Here is an 18446-nt window from a genome sequence, read left to right on the forward strand (position 1 = left end):
CTTTTGAAGAATAACTTACAAGGACCTGAATTTTACATATATTTATCATTTATTTGTGACAGAGTCTTGCTCTGTTGCCCAGGCTATAGTACAGTGACGCAGTCATAGCTCGCTGTAATCTTGACCTCCTAAACCTCCTGCCCCAAACTCCTGGGTAGCTGGGACCACAGGCACGTGCCACCATACCCAGCTAATTTTTCTTTCTATTTTTTTGTAGGGATAGAGTATCACTATGTTGCATGGGCTGGTCTTAAATGCCTGGCCTCAAGCAATCAACCCACCTGGGCCTCCCAAAGTGCTGGTATTATAAGTGTGAGCTTATAATCTGGCCTACTTGTATTTGATTTATCGGCAATGTATTTACTAATATGAGTCCTTCTTTATTCTCTTTCTCTTCCTGACTTCACCACAAAAAAAAAAAAAAAAATTGCCATGCCTAGTACACCCACAAAACTCACAGGGAGACTTAAACGAACACAGTGAGGAGACCTTCATGATCAGCGCAGGCTATTGTGGGAGGTGGCATCTACTTTAATTTTGGAGATAACAGTAGTTATCCACTGTGATGCCACAGGACTAGAAAAAAATTTAAAAAACAAACAAACAGTAGTTACCCACGCAAAAGGGGGCAGGGTCAGGCAGCCCCAGAATAAAGAGCAGGGTCTGGGGTTTGGGAAGCAGGGTCTAAGAATGTCCAGTCAATCAACATGCCTGAATCCTGGGGTAAAAGATGGCAAGAGATTAAACTGGGGCGTGAGCGGATGCTAGAGGTTTTGAAACTTTTTTGAGATCCACAGGAAGAAACGTATTTCGTATCAGGACACGCACACTCATGAAACGTAAAAAAGGTCTTACAAAAATTTCTTATCCTTACTTTGAGTGATTCACTCTGATATTTTTTGTTCGTATTCTATTTTCTTTTCTTCAAGACGCTAGTCATGACTAATTATACTGACTTGACTACCTACCAAGTCACCACTCACAGTGTGAAAAAACACCAGGCCAGAGCATGTGTGCATCCACTGTTTAGAGATGAAATTACAAAAATGCCCTCACTGCCTGGATGTGGTAGCTCACACTTGTAATCCCAGCACTTTGGGAGGCCCAGGTGGGAGGATCACTTGAGGCCAGGAGTTCAGGGTCAGCCTGGGCAACAGAGTGAGACCCCATCTCTACAAAAAACAAAAATAAAAAATTGGCTGGGACAGTAACGTGCGCCTATAGTAATGTGCGCTACTATATGGGAAGCTGAGGCTGGAGGACAGCTTGAGCCCAGGAGGCTACAGTGAGCTATAATTGTGCCAGTGCCCTTCCAGCCTAGGTGACAGGGCAAGACGCCACCTCTAAAGAAAATAATAACTTAAAAAAATTTTTTAATGGCCTTAGTCTTGGCCATCCATGAAGATACATGGTAGCAAGACAACATGATGATATAAATGTGCCCTTTATTTATAGCGCAACCTCTTTCAAACCTGATATAGAGACCAGGATATACACAGTATCTAAGAAGACATAATGGGAATCACTAGGGACAGAACTGAACTTCAGCTAAGAGTTCAATCAAAGCTGACCCAACAGATACACAGGGGCCAAGTTTGTAACTGAGGATATTTTACTATTTCTAGCTAATATTAGAACTCTGGTAAAATAATACAAACTTTGGACATATGAGAAAGATTATAAAACACAAGAGGAAAAAGTAAAGCAAAGGATTATCAATATCTTTGAAAACAGAGCCCCTCTTTGTTCAGAAAACAGAAGGATTCAAATGTTCTTATGTAGCACATATGAGAACCTCCACAAAAGTCCATGTCTCAAATTCTAACAGACCCAAAAAAAGGAAAATGAGTTCAGAAAGGCCATCTATGAGAAACTAACAAGCTGTCCAAAGCATCTGTTTCTTCCAAGATCATCTACTCACTAAGACAACAGCCTTTAAACTGAAAATTGTTTCCCTAATCGCACCCTCTCTCAAGTCACAGCAGTGCTACTTCAAAAGGCTGGTGTTGTGTTCCTAAGGGCCACATTCCTATCATAAAAGTGGCTCACCTGGTGACCCGGAAATGTCTGACCTGACGCCCAGACCTGCCACTCCATTCCAGGGCTCCGCCTAGACAGCCCAGGTGGTGAGCTCTTTCTCCAGCTTGGCCTGGTCCTGAGAGTTGAGATTGTTTATGGGAAGGAGGGGCTCGGCAGAAGTCAGCAGGATCTGGAAAGACCGAAGGAGTCCAAGTGACTCCCAAAAAGGCCAGGGGAGAATTTTAACCCTAAGAAATGTCAAGGTATTTTCCAAGCCAGCTCAGATTAGGGGTTGGAGGAAGGGAAGCACAAGAGAATGGAGTCCTTTAGGATTTCCCCAGAGAATGGGAAGGCCAGGAAGTGAAAAGCTGTGGTTTCTGGGACTGTAATTAAAATAGGGTAAATTACAGGACCATTCTTGCAGAAATCCCCCTTTGTTCAGGAAGGTGGGGGAGAGTTGTGACAATACTTCTATGGTCTTATTCTTACCTTCAGCCAGGCCAAGGCCCTGGGTCACACCTACCCCTGAGGCTGCAGCTGCTCAGAGACTTTTTTTTTTTTTTTTTTTTGAGACGAGTCTCCCTCTGTTGCCCAGACTGGAGTACAGTGGCCTGATAACAGCTCACTGCAACCTCCGCCTCCCAGGTTCAAGAGATTCTCCTCCCTTAGCCTCCCGAGTAGCTGGGATTACAGACATGCGCCACCACAGCCCGGCTAATTTTTGTATTTTTAGTAGAGACGGGGTTTCACCATGTTGGCCAGGCTGGTCTCAAACTCCTGACCTCAAGTGATCCATCTGCCTCGGCCTCCCAAACTGTTGGGATTACAGGTGTGAGCCACCGTGCCTGGCCTCAGAGACTTTTAAAAAAAAAACAAAACTCTTTTTCACTGATGGATGTCCAGAAGATCATTTTATCTTTTTATGAACATGGGCACATGGACAAGAAGGGAGGAAATGGAGACAATGGAATTTTTTCTTAAACTTCTAGGAATGCCCTGGTTCCCTCCCAAGCCCTTGAGCCTGCAGAACTATTTACTGTTGGAGATGTGGATGGCGTGGCAGTGAGAATAGCCTCTGTTCACGGAGACAGAAGAAGGAAAAATCCGTGCTCTCTGGGGCAGCGGCTTGCCACCAATATGCAGTGGTCATTTAAATTGTAGGCTTTCAGAATAATCACTAGGAATTTGCTCTCCTTCTATACCTACTGTCTACATGCAGAAGTACTCTGCTATCTCTTGCTCTCTGTCCTAACAAATTGTAGTTCTTTACCTTTGGTTTTAAGATACTTAGTGGAAAACTAACACTTGAGCACTGTAATAATTTTCCACTATGAATAGAATGATTTTTGTTTGAATTCTAAAGCCATAGCAACAAAATTTATTCCCACAAGTATAATTCTATGTCCTTAAAATTGCCATTTTGGCCGGATGTAGTGGGTAATCCCAACGCTTTTTTTTTTTTTTTTTTTTTGGAAACAGAGTCTCACACTATTGCCCAGGCTGGAGTGCAGTGGCATGATCTCGGCCCACTGCAACCTCTGCCTCCTGGGTTCAAGCGATTCTCCTGCCTCAACCTCCCGAGTAGTTGGGATTACAGGTACCCACCACTATGCCCAACTAATTTTTTGTATTTTTAGTAGAGACAGGGTTCCATTATGTTGGCCAGACTGGTCTCTAACTCCTGACCTAAGGTGATCCACCTGCCTCAGCCTCCCAAAGTGCTGGGATTACAGGCGTGAGCCACTGCACCCAGCCTAATTCCAACACCTTGGGAGGCCCAAGTGGGAAGATTGTTTGAGCCCAGGAGGTCCCACTATGGAGACCCCATCAGACCAGCCTGGGCAACACTGTGGGACCCCATCTGTACAAAAAATTAATAGCTGGGCTTGGCAGCACATGCCTGTAGTCCCAGCTACTCAGGAAGCTGAGGCAGGAGGGTCACTTGAGCCCAGGAGTTGAGACTGCAGTGAGCCGTGCACTCCAGCCTGGGTGACAGAGCAATAGCTTTTCTTAACAACAACAACAACAAAAAGCAAAAACAAACAAAAAAAAGCCATTTATCAGAATCTCTTTAAATACATAAATGTTATTTTCTTTACCCCTGTAATCCCAGAATTTTGGGAGGCCGAGGTGGGTGGATCACCTAAGATCAGGAGTTCGAGACCAGCCTGGCCAACATGATGAAACCCCGTTTCTAATGTAAACACAAAAAATTAGCTGGGCATAGTGGCACGTGCTTGTAATCCCAGCTACTTGGGAGGCTGAGGCAGGAGAATCGCTTGAACTCAGGAGGCGGAGGTTGCAGTGAGCCGAGATCATGCCATCGCACTCCAGCTTGGGCAACAAGAGCGAAACTCTGTCTCACAAATAAATAAGTAAATAAAAAAGAAAAAAAGAGGCTTTTGGTTTCTGCCAGTATAACTGGCAGAGTGATGGGTAGGCAGAGAATCATTCTCTTAGTAGATTAGTCCTCCCTCTTCTCGAGATAAGCACTGAAAACCCTCCTCTCTAGAATCAAATACAGTGATTTCTGTAAAAAAAAGGACTGAATTTAAATCTATGGCTTAAAACCATCACCTCCAAAAGAGATGGGAAAAAATAAGATGAGAAGAGACAAGAGGATCCTGAATGATATTTTGCACGGAGAATTTCTTTTTTTTTTTTTTTTTGAGACGGAGTCTTTGCTCTGTCGCCCAGGCTGGAGTGCAGTGGCGCCCACTCGGCTCACTACAAGCTCCGCCTCCTGGGTTTACGCCATTCTCCTGCCTCAGCCTCCCGATTAGCTGGGACTACAGGCGCCCGCCACCTCGCCCGGCTGGTTTTTTGTACTTTTAGTAGAGACGGGGTTTCACCATGTCAGCCAGGATGGTCTCGATCTCCTGACCTTGTGATCCGCCCGTCTCGGCCTCCCAAAGTGCTGGGATTACAGGCGTGAGCCACCGCGCCCGGCCTGCACGGAGAATTTCTAAAATCTAGTAGAATACCTAGTATTCTCACATCTTGGGCCTACAGAGTTGATGTTGTTGAGTTATAACCAACTTTACATCTTCCGAACATGAAAGTCTTCAGTATCTAGATGGCCGTTCATGAACAAACACATTTTGCAAGGGTCTCACTGGAATCTGTGCATATAAAGCCCCAAACATATTCCTGCAGGGAGACCCCAGTATTCTCTTTGTCTAGACAGTTACAAGAAAAGAAAAAAATTAAAACTGCCCTATGTGGCAAAAGCCTAAGTGAAATCAGATCAGACCTAATTATTAATATGTTACACCCCCTTCCTAACCCTCATCCTGTCCTTTCCTGTCTCTTTGTTGTTTCTCATGGAAATCTGGACTTATGAAAAGCCCTTGCTTGGTGTGTTTAATTCCTCCATGTTTCTATCCACATGCTGCTGAGCACTGAGTAGCTGGGAGTTGGGATGGGGATCATTGAAAATGGCCCAGGAGTCTAGGAGAAGGAGAACGAGATGAAATTAATCAGAAATGTGAGAAATTATTGAGAGGCCAGTATGAGGCCATGAAGATGATTTCAAATCAGATTTAGCATGAGGTGAAGAAACTAGCCTGGGCAACATGGTAAAACCCTGTCTCTACAAAAAATACAAAAATTAGCCAGGCATGGTGATGCATACTGGCAGTCCTAACCCCTGGGAAGGCTGAGGTGGGAGGATCGCTTGAGCTCAGGAAGCAGAGGTTGCAGTAAGCCCAAGATCATCACACCACACTCAAGCTTGGGCAACAGAGCCAGACCCTTGCCTCAAAGAGAAAAGAAGCAAAAAGAAAAAGAAAAAGAAACTGAGGCATAGAGTGGTTTAGTGACTTATAAAGGTCACCTAGAAAGTTAACTATAAAATTGGTGCTAATGGAGCTGTTGCTTTAAAAAGAAAAGGGGGGGGGAACAGCCAGAAGTTCATCCCACTCACAATAAGGCATGTCCAACCCCCATTAGCCTTTTATGTTTGGAAAACGTAAAGGTGATTATAACTCAGTAACATCAACTCTGGAGACCTAAATACGTCCGGGGCTTTATATGCACAGATTCCAATGAGAACCTCAAAAAATGTGGTTGTTCATGAACGGCCATCAAGACACTGAAGACTTGATGTTTGGAAAATGTAAAGTTGATTACAACTCAGTTTATCATGGTCCGAACTAGTTTTTCAGGTTAAATCTGGATGAGGGGAGGGGTCCATTCCATTGGTTAGGGAGCTTAGAGTTTTATTTGGGGTTTACACTTCAGAGCCCCAATATTTAGATACAGAATAGGTTTTCAAGAGTGCAAAGGCCTTAGGCAAGGACCAGAAGCCCTGTCAGATGGGAAGGGTTCCCTGAAAGTGGAAGCAGGCAGTCACCATAGCAGTGACTCCTACCTCACATTTCAGCTTCAGATAGGCCCGGGTTCTAGTGAGCAGGTGCTCGGATGACCTGAATGCAGAGATCAAAGAGAATGATTTATTCCCCCAAAGAAAAATATGGTCGACAACAATTTTAAGCTTGGCACACCATCAGAATATCAACTTTGGCAGGGATGGTTTCTATTGCAATGTTTCATGGACACTTCCCTTGCCTGAAAAACCAGTAGGAATACCCTCAGATGAAGTTGTCCCAGGGCTAGCTACAGATAAATCTGAGCACTGACTCATCAAAACAATAAGCCCAAGAAAGCAGTGAAATAATACATGCTAGCCAGAAAGTCCTGTGAACCTGGGTAGTCAACATTTCAGACATAAGCATAAGAGTTTGGGTTTCAAATAAGGAAGAATGAGACTCCGAGATCCTCCAAATCTTCTGGAGTCTGAGATACCTTCCAACCGTGTCTAAAACCTAGAGGGGCTTCTTTCAGCCAACCCCCTCTAACCCACACTCAGTGAGCTAAGGTTTGGAAGCATCTTCTCCCCAAATATGGATGTGGTCAGGAAGTTCCTAGAAGACACACAGACATTCCAAGATAGCCTCCAGGTTCAAGTCATTTCTTTGTCTCATGGGAGTGAGTCCTGGCTGGGAAACCGGGAATCCTAAAATAGAATCCATGAGTTTCTCAGAACCAAGCAAAATTCCTGGAGTGTAGGGATGCCAGAGAGACCCTTGTAAGGGGCCTGAGACAGTCCAAGTGTGAGTATAAACTGAGTTGGTTAGAGGATCTCCCTTAATTTGAATTCAAATTGCCCTCAGGCTCCCTGGAAATTGGGAGTACCCAGCAGAAAAGATCCACATTAGATGCATTCTTGGGTCCCAAGAATATAAAACCAAAATAGCTTATCCAATTATAAGGGATGCTAAAGAGTTTTAAAATTCCATGCCAATCAAAATGCACAAATATAAAACTATCCCCCAACTCTTATCCCAAATGTAAGCTGAGAAATTTGCCTTGTGGCTTTCTAAAAATCCTACAGATGCACAGACATAAAGTGGTAAATAACTGAATAAAAGGGAGGGGGAGGCCACAGCAGTCACACCAGTAACTTGTTTAACTGATTTGCAGCTGCTAAATCTCTTTAACCCATTGCCCTACACTAAACACCTACTACACCAACTGTTAACACTCTGAGAAACAGATAAGCAATCTGTGAAGAGAGCTGATGTGTGCATTTAAATTCCTGCTTTTTGTGTGGAGCAATATCATTTTTCACAAACGGTTACATGGGGTATAAATGGCCTTCTCTTTATTCAGAGAAAATTATGTGGTTCACAGTTCTCCGTGCACATAACAAATTTCCTTGACTTCTCTGAAAGAAGCTTTGCCCTTATTTAGTTAGACAAATGTGGATAGGAGGATGCATTCTTTCATTTCCGCCTGAATCAAATGACTTTTCCCCTTTTGCTGCCCAGCAAACTCTTACTTAGCATTCAGAACTCTGCTTGGATTACTCCTCTTCCGTGACATCTTCTCAGCTTCCTCAAGCTCCTTGCCCTGTGCTTCCCAGCCCTCTGATCACACGTTGATAACATCTCCTATCACAAGCACTGCGATCTTTCTGTTTAAGACATGCTCATACATTATTGGGAGGGAAGTAAACTGGTACGACCTCTTTGAAAAGCGATTTGGAAATTTCTATGAAATCAGCAGTGCGCGTACCCTCTGAAACAACAAATCCCACTGCCAGGACTTTAACCTGTGGATTTACACATGTAAGCAACAACAATACTGTTGGGAGACTATTTGTGATAACAAAAGATCGAAAACAATCCCGAAGTACATTAGTTAGGGTCTGGTTCAATGAGCTCAGCAGAATACCATGTAGTTATTTAAAAGAACCAGGAAGTTCTCCTGGTTCTAATATTTGTATTGTTTGTTTGAGACAGGGTCTCGCTCTGTCACCCAGGTTGGAGTGCAGTGGCACGATCGTGGCTTGCCATAACCTTGACCTCCCAGGCTCAAGTGATCCTCCCACCTCAGCCTCCTGAGTAGCTGGGACTACAAACACGCACCACCAAGCCCGGCTAATTTTTTTCATATTTGTTGTAGAGACAAGGTTTCACCATGTTGCCCAGGCTGGTCTCAAACTACTAGGCTCAAGTAATCTGCCTGCCTGAGCCTCCCAAAGTGCCAGGATTACAGGTGTGAACCACTGTGCCCGGCCTGTAAATTTTTTTGAAACTCCTTTAATTTGATAGAGAATCTTGACAGCTCGCTCACATCAGCCCACTGAAAGGTGTCTCTGTATTTTTTTTTTTTAAATGTAGTTTGTCTTCCCCTGTCCATTAAGCAAGTGAGGACAACTTTGGCAATGGCTTCTGTTGTGCCTTGAGGTATAAGGTGTGTATTAGAAAATCTCACTGCACCAGTCATGTAAGTCAGATTGTGGGAATGCTGAAACACCAAGGGAGGGAACCCCAGTATTTCCAGAAGGGAGGAGTGCTGATCAGAGGCACACAACCTCCAGCCTTTGCTCCTTTGTGGTAAAGCTACAAGAAAAGCCCAATCACAGTCTCTGAGTCCACCCCCCACCTTCTTTCAGACAAAAACAAACAAAAAAAACACCTTTTTTTTTGTATCAAAGCATTTTACGTATGTCATTCATAAATGATTTAGTCGCTGTGCAGTTACAAAGAAATAAAAGACTGTTCCACTCTCAAAAAGTATATAGTTTAATGGTCTAATACGGATCCACTGAAAGAGGGCAGTTACACAAACCAAATACCAATAACACAACTGCATAAGCTAATAAAATGACTGTCCAACCAAAGCAGGTCCAACCCAATAACATCTCTGGCAGGTTTCTCTGCTCACATGCATGGACCCAATTAAAGCTTGCGTTCCACTTCCAGGTCACACCAACCACTCACTAGCTTTGAGATCTTAGGTAGTTTACTTGACCTCATTAAGTACTACTTCATCCATAAAACAGGGAGATGAGGACCCACCCACCTGACAGGAAAGTCAGAATAATTAAAGGAGACAGAGCATACACAGTGCTGGGTGCAGTCCCCGACATATAGGGCCAAATTTACATTAACCATTCCCATCATCATCATCATCATTCTGAAATTTTCAAGATGTTTCTCAGGCTTTATTCTGCCATCAGGTATAAAAAGTATCAAGTCTATAAAAGAAGACCATTCACATGCATATTTCACCTCACTTCTGATTAATTCCTTTGTTGGGGTAAAACAATACACAAAAATTGAGTTCATTTTAGATAAAAACCTTTTTCTCTCAAAACTGTTATTTAAGCAGCATGTGTGTGATGTCTTTTAAGTTTTATGACTTTTTACTCTGAATAACAAAAGAATCTGAAACACTGACATTTGCTTCTTCAAAGTTCCATGAATTTATTTTCACAAGGCACATGAAATATTTATGCTGCTTCACTTTCACCACCAAAATCAATAAGCCATTTGGGAAAAAATGGCCAAGGTCAGACATCAGGTTTCCAACTACAATAGAGGGCTACCAGACCTGCTTAGAATGAGATGATTCTATGGCCCAAATCTCATTCAGTATTCTTTGGCCCATCCTTACTCTCAGAATAAAATATTTTTTTTAAAGATTTCATGAGAACAAAAGTTCTGTTTTCTACACTTCTACACTCTAACAAGCCAGACAGATTCACGCTAATTGAACTGCAAGGCTTCTGAGAGCGGCTGAAAACAACATAAATGCTGTATGTGTAAAACTAAGAGGTCGTACTCATTCAGAAAAAGGAAAGGAGGGTCCCAGCCAGGTTTGGTGGTAAGCACGGATAATTCCAGATACTCTGGAAGCTCAGGCAGGAAGACTGCTTGAGCACAGGAGATCAAGATCAGCCGGGCAACACAGCAAAATCCCACCTCCAAAAGAAAAGAAAAGAAAAGAAAAGAAAAGGAAGGAAAGAACCATAGAGAATGAGCTAAAGACCACGAAATTGAAACACATCTTAGCAGAGTACCATGGTGACACAGATAACAGTTAAGAGAGAAAGTTTCAATGACAGACCTTGTGTGGCCAAAAGTGATTCTACAGAAACAAAATCAGTAAGCAAGGAAAGATCAAGATGCGACAGAACTGATTTTTCAAGCAGAATGCGGGCAATACCATACAGCCTTTTGGAAACATATACCAACCAACAGCAAGACATTTCAAATGGAAGCTGAGACACTGTTCTAAGGATAATTGTTTTTATTTTTTTTGAAATGAAATGGATGTGAAGAAGAAAGAAACCTGAAACAATATTCAACCAAATGTAAATAATGATTATCAGTAGATGACAGGGATGATTTCTATATTTTAGTTATATATTTATTGTTTACCTTTTCCCAAATTTTCTAAAAATAAAAAAATTACTTATATTTTTAATTACAAGCTTTTTTTTTTTTTTTTGACAAAATGAATGAGATCAGCCATCCAGTTGTAGATATGGGATACTCTAGGTAATATCTATAGATACATATGTCTTCCCCATTAGACTCAGGACCCTCGTGAATGACACCTTAGGTTACTGCTCCTTAGAACCCCAGTGTCTAGCACAGGGCCTAAAATATGAGCTACATGTATTAAGAAATGTTTAGCAAATGAATTCTGGATATAGCCAAAAACCCAAGAAAGTAACCCTGATCTATCCTCCAGATGGTACAAATATGGCCAGGGTCTCCCACTGGTATCTGCCCAGGACTTCTCAGCCTCCTTCCACCAACGGTGCCCCTGTTGGGCATGTGCTGATCAGCCGGAAAGATGCAATTAGTCTGCATTATAGCTTAATGTCCCTTGCTTTTAATATCTTCCAGCGAGTCCTTTGTCCTTACTCATCTAGCTCCTTTCCTTTTAGTATTGTCTACTGAGTTGAGCCATGCTGTTTTACCCACATCTTGCTCTGAAAGAAGCTATAAGAAACACAGTTAGGATGTTCTGTCTTGTATTTCTGCTAGAGATATCCAGGCCACTCCAACACTTTAAGAGAACCCACAGGAAAATCTGTCTCAGATCTCAATGCCATTAAAATAACTACTTTTCAGAGCAAGTGACACATTTTAATTTTATGAGCACTGTGAATCTTGAGATTTTTCTCTCGGCTTGCAGCTGAGAGCCAAATCTACAGTGACCTTACTACACGCAAGTCTGTCTGTAAGCTAGCTTTTCCTCTTGTTTCATCTTACCATTCTTCCCTCCCTCTAAAATGACCTTGCTTTATCTTTTTTTCCTCTCTCTCAGATCATGTGTATTTTTAGAAGTCCTTTGGAAAGAGGTAGGATATAAACAAACCAAAAAATTAAATACAACCCCAAAGTCCCCAATCCCATGCTGTCTTTGGAGATTTGTATCCATGTAGCTTGCCTGCAGGACAAGAAAGTAAAGCTCCACACCACTCTCCTTGCTGTACCAGCCAGGGGGTGACCTTTATGTGCATCTGTGACAAGAAGGTCTGTAGACCAGAGGCCCCTCCCTTTCGACTTCCTGACCACCAGCTCTAAAATACACATGACCACCAATGTGAATGGAGCACTATGACTCAAGGCAGAATTGCAAATGGTTAAGAGTGCAGACTTCGGCTGGGGGCGGTAGCTCCCGCCACTGTGATCCCAGCACTTTGGGAGGCCAAGGCGGGTGGGTCACAAGGTCAGGAGTTCAAGACCAGCCTGGCCAAGATGGTGAAACCCCATCTCTATTAAAAATACAAAAAACTAGCCAGGCTTGGTGGCGGGCGCCTGTAATCCCAGCTACTTGGGAGGCTGAGGCAGAGAACTGCTTGAACCCAGGAGGCGGAGGTTGCAGTGAGTCGAGATTGTGCCATTGCACTCCAGCCTGGGCGAGAGAGGAGACTTCATCTCAGAAAAAAAAAAAAAAAACGAGTGCATACTTCAAAGCCAGACTACCTGGGTTTTAATCCTGCCTGCTACATCCCCCACTCTAACTGTTGACTTTAGACAAATTAAATAACATTTCTGCGCATCTTTATTTCCCCATCTGTGCAACAGGAACAATATAATGGTACTGACCTCATAAGATTGTTGAGAACAGCAAATGCGTTAACACATGTAAAAGTGACTAGGCCATTGCCTAACACACAGTAAATGTGGGACAGTACTACAATAGGACACTTCTGTTTTTGTTTTTTGTATTCTGTTGAGACAGGGTCTTGCTATGCTGCCCAGGCTAGTCTCAAATTCCTAGCTTCAAGCACTCTTCCCACCTCAGCCTCACAAAGTGCTAGGATTACAGGCATGACCCACTGCTCCTGGTCATTGCTTTTTTTTCTACTAAGGTAGCCCACCCACATTATCAAGTCTGATTGGCAGTAATGTTTCTGACTGTAAATTACTAAACTGACAAACCCATTTCTATGGTAACTTTGTGTCTGGATCTCATTTATAAATTAATGTTCATTCAAAATTCCCTGTATCCTGAATCAAGGACCAGATAAAACAAAATAAAATAAAATAAAATGCAAAATTCCCTCTAAACACCAGTCACGTTTAACCACAAGCTTTCTGATGTGAAGGAGAAAGCAGGTTCCTGGGAATGTATCCACAATTAGTAACAGGATGATCCCTCAACCCCCAAGTGTGAATGAATGCACAAGTATACACTACTGTGTGCACATACACACACCTGTCATTTTCAATACAGACATTTAATATGCCTGAAAAGATTTTTAAAAAAGAAAAAAAAAAAACTCATGAACTTTTTCTCAGGGCATTTTTAAAAATAATGTATTTCAATAGGCCGCAGGTGGTCAGAAAAAAATATATTGTTTCGCTATCAAAGAACAACCCTGCATTGTTAGATACTTGAGGTCCTGATTTGCACCTGGGTTTAGAAAGCTACCTCATACACATGCACTTAAAATGGAAATTTCTCATCAGATTCCACATCTAATGCAATGCAGAGCCCAACTCTAGCTGTGCCCCATCTTTACTCAGGGAAGAGCCAGTCTCAGCAACTTCCTTCACACTCAGCCCACCAAGATGTCAGTCCTCAGTGAAGGACTATTCCCCATACGTATGTACATGATTATCAAATAAAGGGACTTCATACTCCAACGGCAGGAACGCAAAGGAAGAAAACCAGACAAGTATGAAAGCTGTAGAGTTTAGGAAAATCAAGGAAAAAATTAATCACTGAAACTCTTATCTCCTGCAACGAAAGTTACTTCAAAATTTGATGTAAATGGACTAAATTTCAGCATTTCGCTATACCGAAATTACACAAGATGGGAGTGAAAATAACCAAGAATACATCGGAGTCATTTATCTTCCATTTCCCGTATTTCCCTTAATTACCTACCCAAATGAAAGCACCTAAGAGTTGTTAAAGTACTGAAATACGTCAGTCCTTTCTAAGTACCTACCCAAATGAACGCGCGGAAGAGTAGGTTACAATATTTAATTAAAATACGTCAGTTTCTTTCATAATTCTCTTATTTCTGCATATCACAAAAAATAGTCTAAGAACAGAGCAAAAATGAACAAGGACAATCCGCCAAGAAAACTGCTTTGAGGAATGTAGTAATCTCAGTCCTCTCAGGTTTACCACGCCAACGTCTTTGGGAGAGCGAAGGCAAAGGAGATGATAAAATGACACTTCCGAATAGCAACAGCTGAGATTACTTTCGCATCCTAGATTCTTTCCACCAGGAGCGCGAGCACGGGGTTTTCTAAACGCTCTTTCCACGATCCCGAGGTCAATTTCAAACGCTGCTCCTAGCCTAAGTCCCGAAGGAGGCTCGCTCGCCCACCCCACCCTGCAAGCATTGCACTTCCCGTTCGCTCTGGCCGGTCAGGAACCCTAACTTGACAGTGACAAACACTGAGAAAAGAGGAAGTGGCTAAAGACCATTTCAAGACATTTTTTAAAGGGAGATCAATGGCCCTGTCTTTCCGGAAAACTTCCATGGGACGTTGCCATCACACCCTCTGAAAGTTTCAGCGAATGACAACGTAGCAAAAGTGAGGTCGACTCCCCTTTAAAAACATATATTTTTTTAACCCTCGAAATCCTCTCGCTATCAAAATCGATCCCTCCCCGGTAACAGCGAACGCAAAAGAGCTCCCATCCCAGTGGGGCAGATCTCGTAAGCCAGGCTCGGGGCCGGGTGCGCGCCGGGTCCTCCCTGCCAAGCGGCAGAGGAGGGGCCGGCACCGCGGAGGCCAGAGGACCCGACGAGCGCCTCCCTTACGTCCCTCACCTGGTTTGACTGGTTTGGGTGGCGGCTTCGACATCTCGCTTCCTGGCGCTCCAAATCCTAAAGACCCCGCCGAAAAGCCCACTGCTTGCCCACCACCTGGCACTCAGGCACCCCAGTTTCTTTTTGTCTGGCTTACAACGGTGCGCCTCTCAGGACCGGCGCCCACCCTTGGCTGCGCAAAGAGCGGACGCAGGCAGAGCTGCTCCGCCGTGTGCCCCGCCCCGCCCCACGGCCGCCGGAGCCGTCCTAAGCGCCAGCCGGGCCGACGAGGAAGTGGACCCTGCCTGGCCGAACGCTTATTGGCTCCCGGGCCGGCAGCTTCGCCGCAGTGGGAGCGCGGGCGGCGCGCACGGCGGCGGAACGGGCCGGAGCCGAGCGAGGGCGAAGCGGGCGCGCGCCAGTGCCGCGGGCCGCGCGCGCTCCCAATAGGGAAGAGCCGGAGCTGGCCAGGGGCGCGCGGGAGAGGCGACGCTCGCCGTAGCCCCGCCCCGCCCCGCCCCGCCCCAACGGGGGCTGGAACCCGGGGCAGAGCTGAGTGGAAAGGGGCCTCAGGTGGCCACCGCTACCTGGCATCCCTCTAATCCAGGAGGATCGTGGAGAAAGAGGCTGTGGGCCCCTCGGGGAGCGAGCTGCGGGTAGCGGCGCACTGGGGACAGGCGCGCGCCTGGCTGTCGCCCTTGCCGCTGTGTTTGGGAGGACTCGAACTGGCGCCAGGTGAGTGCTTACCTGCTCGCCCCTGCCGCACCGCGCCGCGCCCCCTTGGTGGGGCCTGGAGGTGTTTCCAGAGGGTTTTTGTGCTGGAGCTCGGGACTTGGTTACACCTTGAAAGCCTTGCCTGGATTCTTGCCACCCTCAGAGAACTGATAGGTGGCCTGCCGAGGAGCACGTGGACTCCTGCTCTAGCGCCCTGGCATAATCCTGAAAATGGGAACTCTGCCTCCAAGAGACTGCGCAGCTGGGAGAAGTCGCCAGGGACAGGATTCAGTACTCGATCCTCGCGGGTCGAGATGGTCTCATTCCTCTAGCGTTGGGGTGATGACCTACTGCCCGCCTGCTGCCTGTTATTGTATGGCCTGCTAAGAATTTTTTTTTTTTTACGTTTTTAATGGCTGAAAAGAAATCAAAAGAAATATAATACTTTGTGACACGTGAAAATTACATGAAATTCCGATTTCAGTGTCCGTGAAAATTACATGAAATTCCGATTTCAGTGTCCGTAAAATTTTACTGGAACACAGTCACGCTCATTTGCATCTGTGTTGTCTGTGGCCGCTTTCGCATTACCCAGCAGGGTTGAGTAGCAGCTGGCAAAGCCCAAAGCATTTCCTATCTGGCACTTGACAGAAAAAGTTTGCCGACCCCTGATCTAGCGGATATTATCTTCGGTGGGAGGAAAGAACTGGAGCACACAAGGAAGCTAATGGCATAAATTCAAAATAACAGGCAATATTGTAAATTAATTGTGTATTTGGGGAAGGAAAAAACTATTTACACAAGAACCTACATAAATGAAACCAACGGATGAGGGGCATGAATTGCGTTTTCAAAAACCCCAGCCCTTCACGCCTGTAATCCCAGCACTGTGGGAGGCCAAGGCGGGTGGATCACGAGGTCAATGAGATCGAGACCATCCTGGCCAACATGGTGAAACCTGATCTCTACTAAAAATTCAAAAATTAGCCGGGCGTGGTGGCGGGCGCCTGTAGTCCCAGCTACTCGGGAGGCTGAGGCAGAAGAATCACTTGAACCCGGGAGGCGGAGGTTGCAGTGAGCCGAGATTACACCACTGCACTCCAGCCTGGTGACAGAGCGAGACTGTCTTAGGAAAAAAAAAAAAAAAAAAAACCCAGCCTTGAGGTATTTGTTTACCAAAAGGGAGCAAAGTTTAAACAATAGTAGGAAAAGACTGCCCTATCTCCTGGAAGAAGAGAATCAAAATAGCCGTTGAATAGAATACAGAGTGAGAAGTCCTGGAAACATTTTCCTCTTTTTAAAATATCAGGCTGTCCTGTAGATACATTTGAAGAGCACATTTAGCAGGAACTTTGTCTTTGAGATCATTTGCGTTAGAGAGCTGCCCTCTTCGTACAATCTGCTGATTCTGCACATGCCACTTCTGACCGTTCTGCTGTTTAGAATCCAAAATGTAAATGTTTAGTAGTGAAATGAATTAAACATAATAAACACATCTGAATTAAAAAAAAAAAACCCAACAACATATTACTTAGGGTTAAAAAAAAGTGTAAAAAATAGAAATTAGTCATTTTAGATTTGCTCTTGGCTATCCTAGTTTGTTCTCCCGCTATGCAAAAGCTCTCTGCTGTTGAGGAAAGCTTTGCACACACCGGGAAAATAAACTACACAGATATTCCGTGAGATTGAAGGTGGTGTGGATTCTAGTGATAGACGTGCCCTGAAATGATGACTCTTTGGACACATCACATGATTTACAGTTTGTACGAAGCTTGCATTTGCTTCATGAAGCCTGGCAAATCATAATTGCAAGCTTTTTAAATTTGATGTTTTGTTTTGTTTTTGATTTCTTGGGAGGCAGTTTTGGGGTTGTTTTTTGTCTGTTTGCTTTGTTTTTTTTTCAAGAGAGGGTCTCGCTCTATCGCCAAGGCTGAAATGCAGTGGCGGGCGCAGTCATGGCTCACTGTAGCCTTGGTGATTTTTTTTTTTTCTTTTTTTTTTTTGAGACGGAGTCTGGCTCAGTCACCCAGGCTGGAGTGCAGTGGCGCGATCTCAGTTCACTGCAAGCTCCGCTTCCCGGGTTCACGCCATTCTCTTGCCTCAGTCTCCCAAGTAGCTGGGACTACAGGCGCCCGACGCCACGCCCAGCTACTTTTTTGCATTTTTAGTAGAGACGGGGTTTCACCGTGTTAGCCAGGATGGCCTCGATCTCCTGACCTCGTGATCCGCCCGCTTCGGCCTCCCAAAGTGCTGGGATTACAGGCGTGAGCCACCGCACCCGGCCACCTTGGTGATTTTTAATAGTTCTTATAGAGGGCAACAGGCAATGAAACAGTAGAACATGATGTGGAGGTGGACAGTGCCAGGCCTGAACCTGGAGCTCCCCTAAAGCTGCCCTGTGCATGCACACTGTTTTTGAAATAAATGACTTCAGGGATTGCTAGGCCTACCCCCACCCACCCTAGTCACTTAGCCCTGTTGCCTCTCTTGTCTCTACGTGTTCCAGTTGCCCACCCTTCCGGTCACATTGTTACCTGCTCATTGCTGATAGGGTATGCCCAGCATTTACCCAAACACTGGCTTGGACAGGCCCAGACTGCTAACTAATGTAGAACTGGGAGTTCCTGTTTCAGTTAAAAAACAAAAACAAAACTTACATTTCACTGTATCCAAGAGATTTTATAAGTGAGTTTTTTATGCCATCTCACTCCTGGTTCCTGAATGCAAGTAACCCCCTCAAGCCTATTTCCCGTGCCACAACCATGCTCACTTGTTATTTACATGCCATGTAATTGATGCAACAGTCACACGTGTAAGCACAGATGTGGCAATTAGGACGGGGACCAGTAGTCCTTTCCATTCTGTGTGCACAGCAAATAGTGCCCCATCAATAATACATCAGTAAGAATGACATCAATTATCCATCAGAGCCTGACAATTAAGCTAGCACATATGTAACACCCTTTCTTTGCTGTTAGTAATAAAGTGCTTTTTAGCAGCTTGGAGTGATGGAAAGAAGTCAACTCAACTGGTTTAGTTTCATATCTGGCTTTTCCAGTTACTGTCTGTGTGACCCTAGGCAAATCGCTCTATTGTCTGAGCCAGTTTCCACTTCTGCAAAATGAAGAGG

At 44.5% G+C, this 18446-nt stretch overlaps 2 protein-coding genes across 3 annotated transcripts in view; one reads left to right on the forward strand and one right to left on the reverse strand.

The window, feature by feature from the left end:
* The window catches only part of OSTF1 (osteoclast stimulating factor 1), a 57853-nt gene extending 42970 nt beyond the window's left edge, over nucleotides 1-14883 (reverse strand). Inside the window, exon 1 of the mRNA XM_003911821.4 lies at nucleotides 14624-14883. Within this exon, the coding sequence (XP_003911870.1) occupies nucleotides 14624-14657 (34 nt within the window). The 5' untranslated portion in view covers nucleotides 14658-14883. The remainder of the gene's footprint in view (nucleotides 1-14623) is intronic.
* A 212-nt stretch (nucleotides 14884-15095) lies between these two features.
* NMRK1 (nicotinamide riboside kinase 1) overlaps nucleotides 15096-18446 on the forward strand; it is a 28345-nt gene continuing 24994 nt past the window's right edge. For both annotated transcript variants that reach the window (XM_003911822.4, XM_009188953.3), the window contains exon 1: nucleotides 15096-15337. The gene's annotated coding sequence lies outside the window, so the exon portion shown is untranslated. The remainder of the gene's footprint in view (nucleotides 15338-18446) is intronic.

The sequence above is a fragment of the Papio anubis genome, chromosome 13 (genome assembly GCF_008728515.1).
Source record: "Papio anubis isolate 15944 chromosome 13, Panubis1.0, whole genome shotgun sequence".
In the NCBI taxonomy this organism is placed as follows: Eukaryota; Metazoa; Chordata; class Mammalia; order Primates; family Cercopithecidae; genus Papio; species Papio anubis.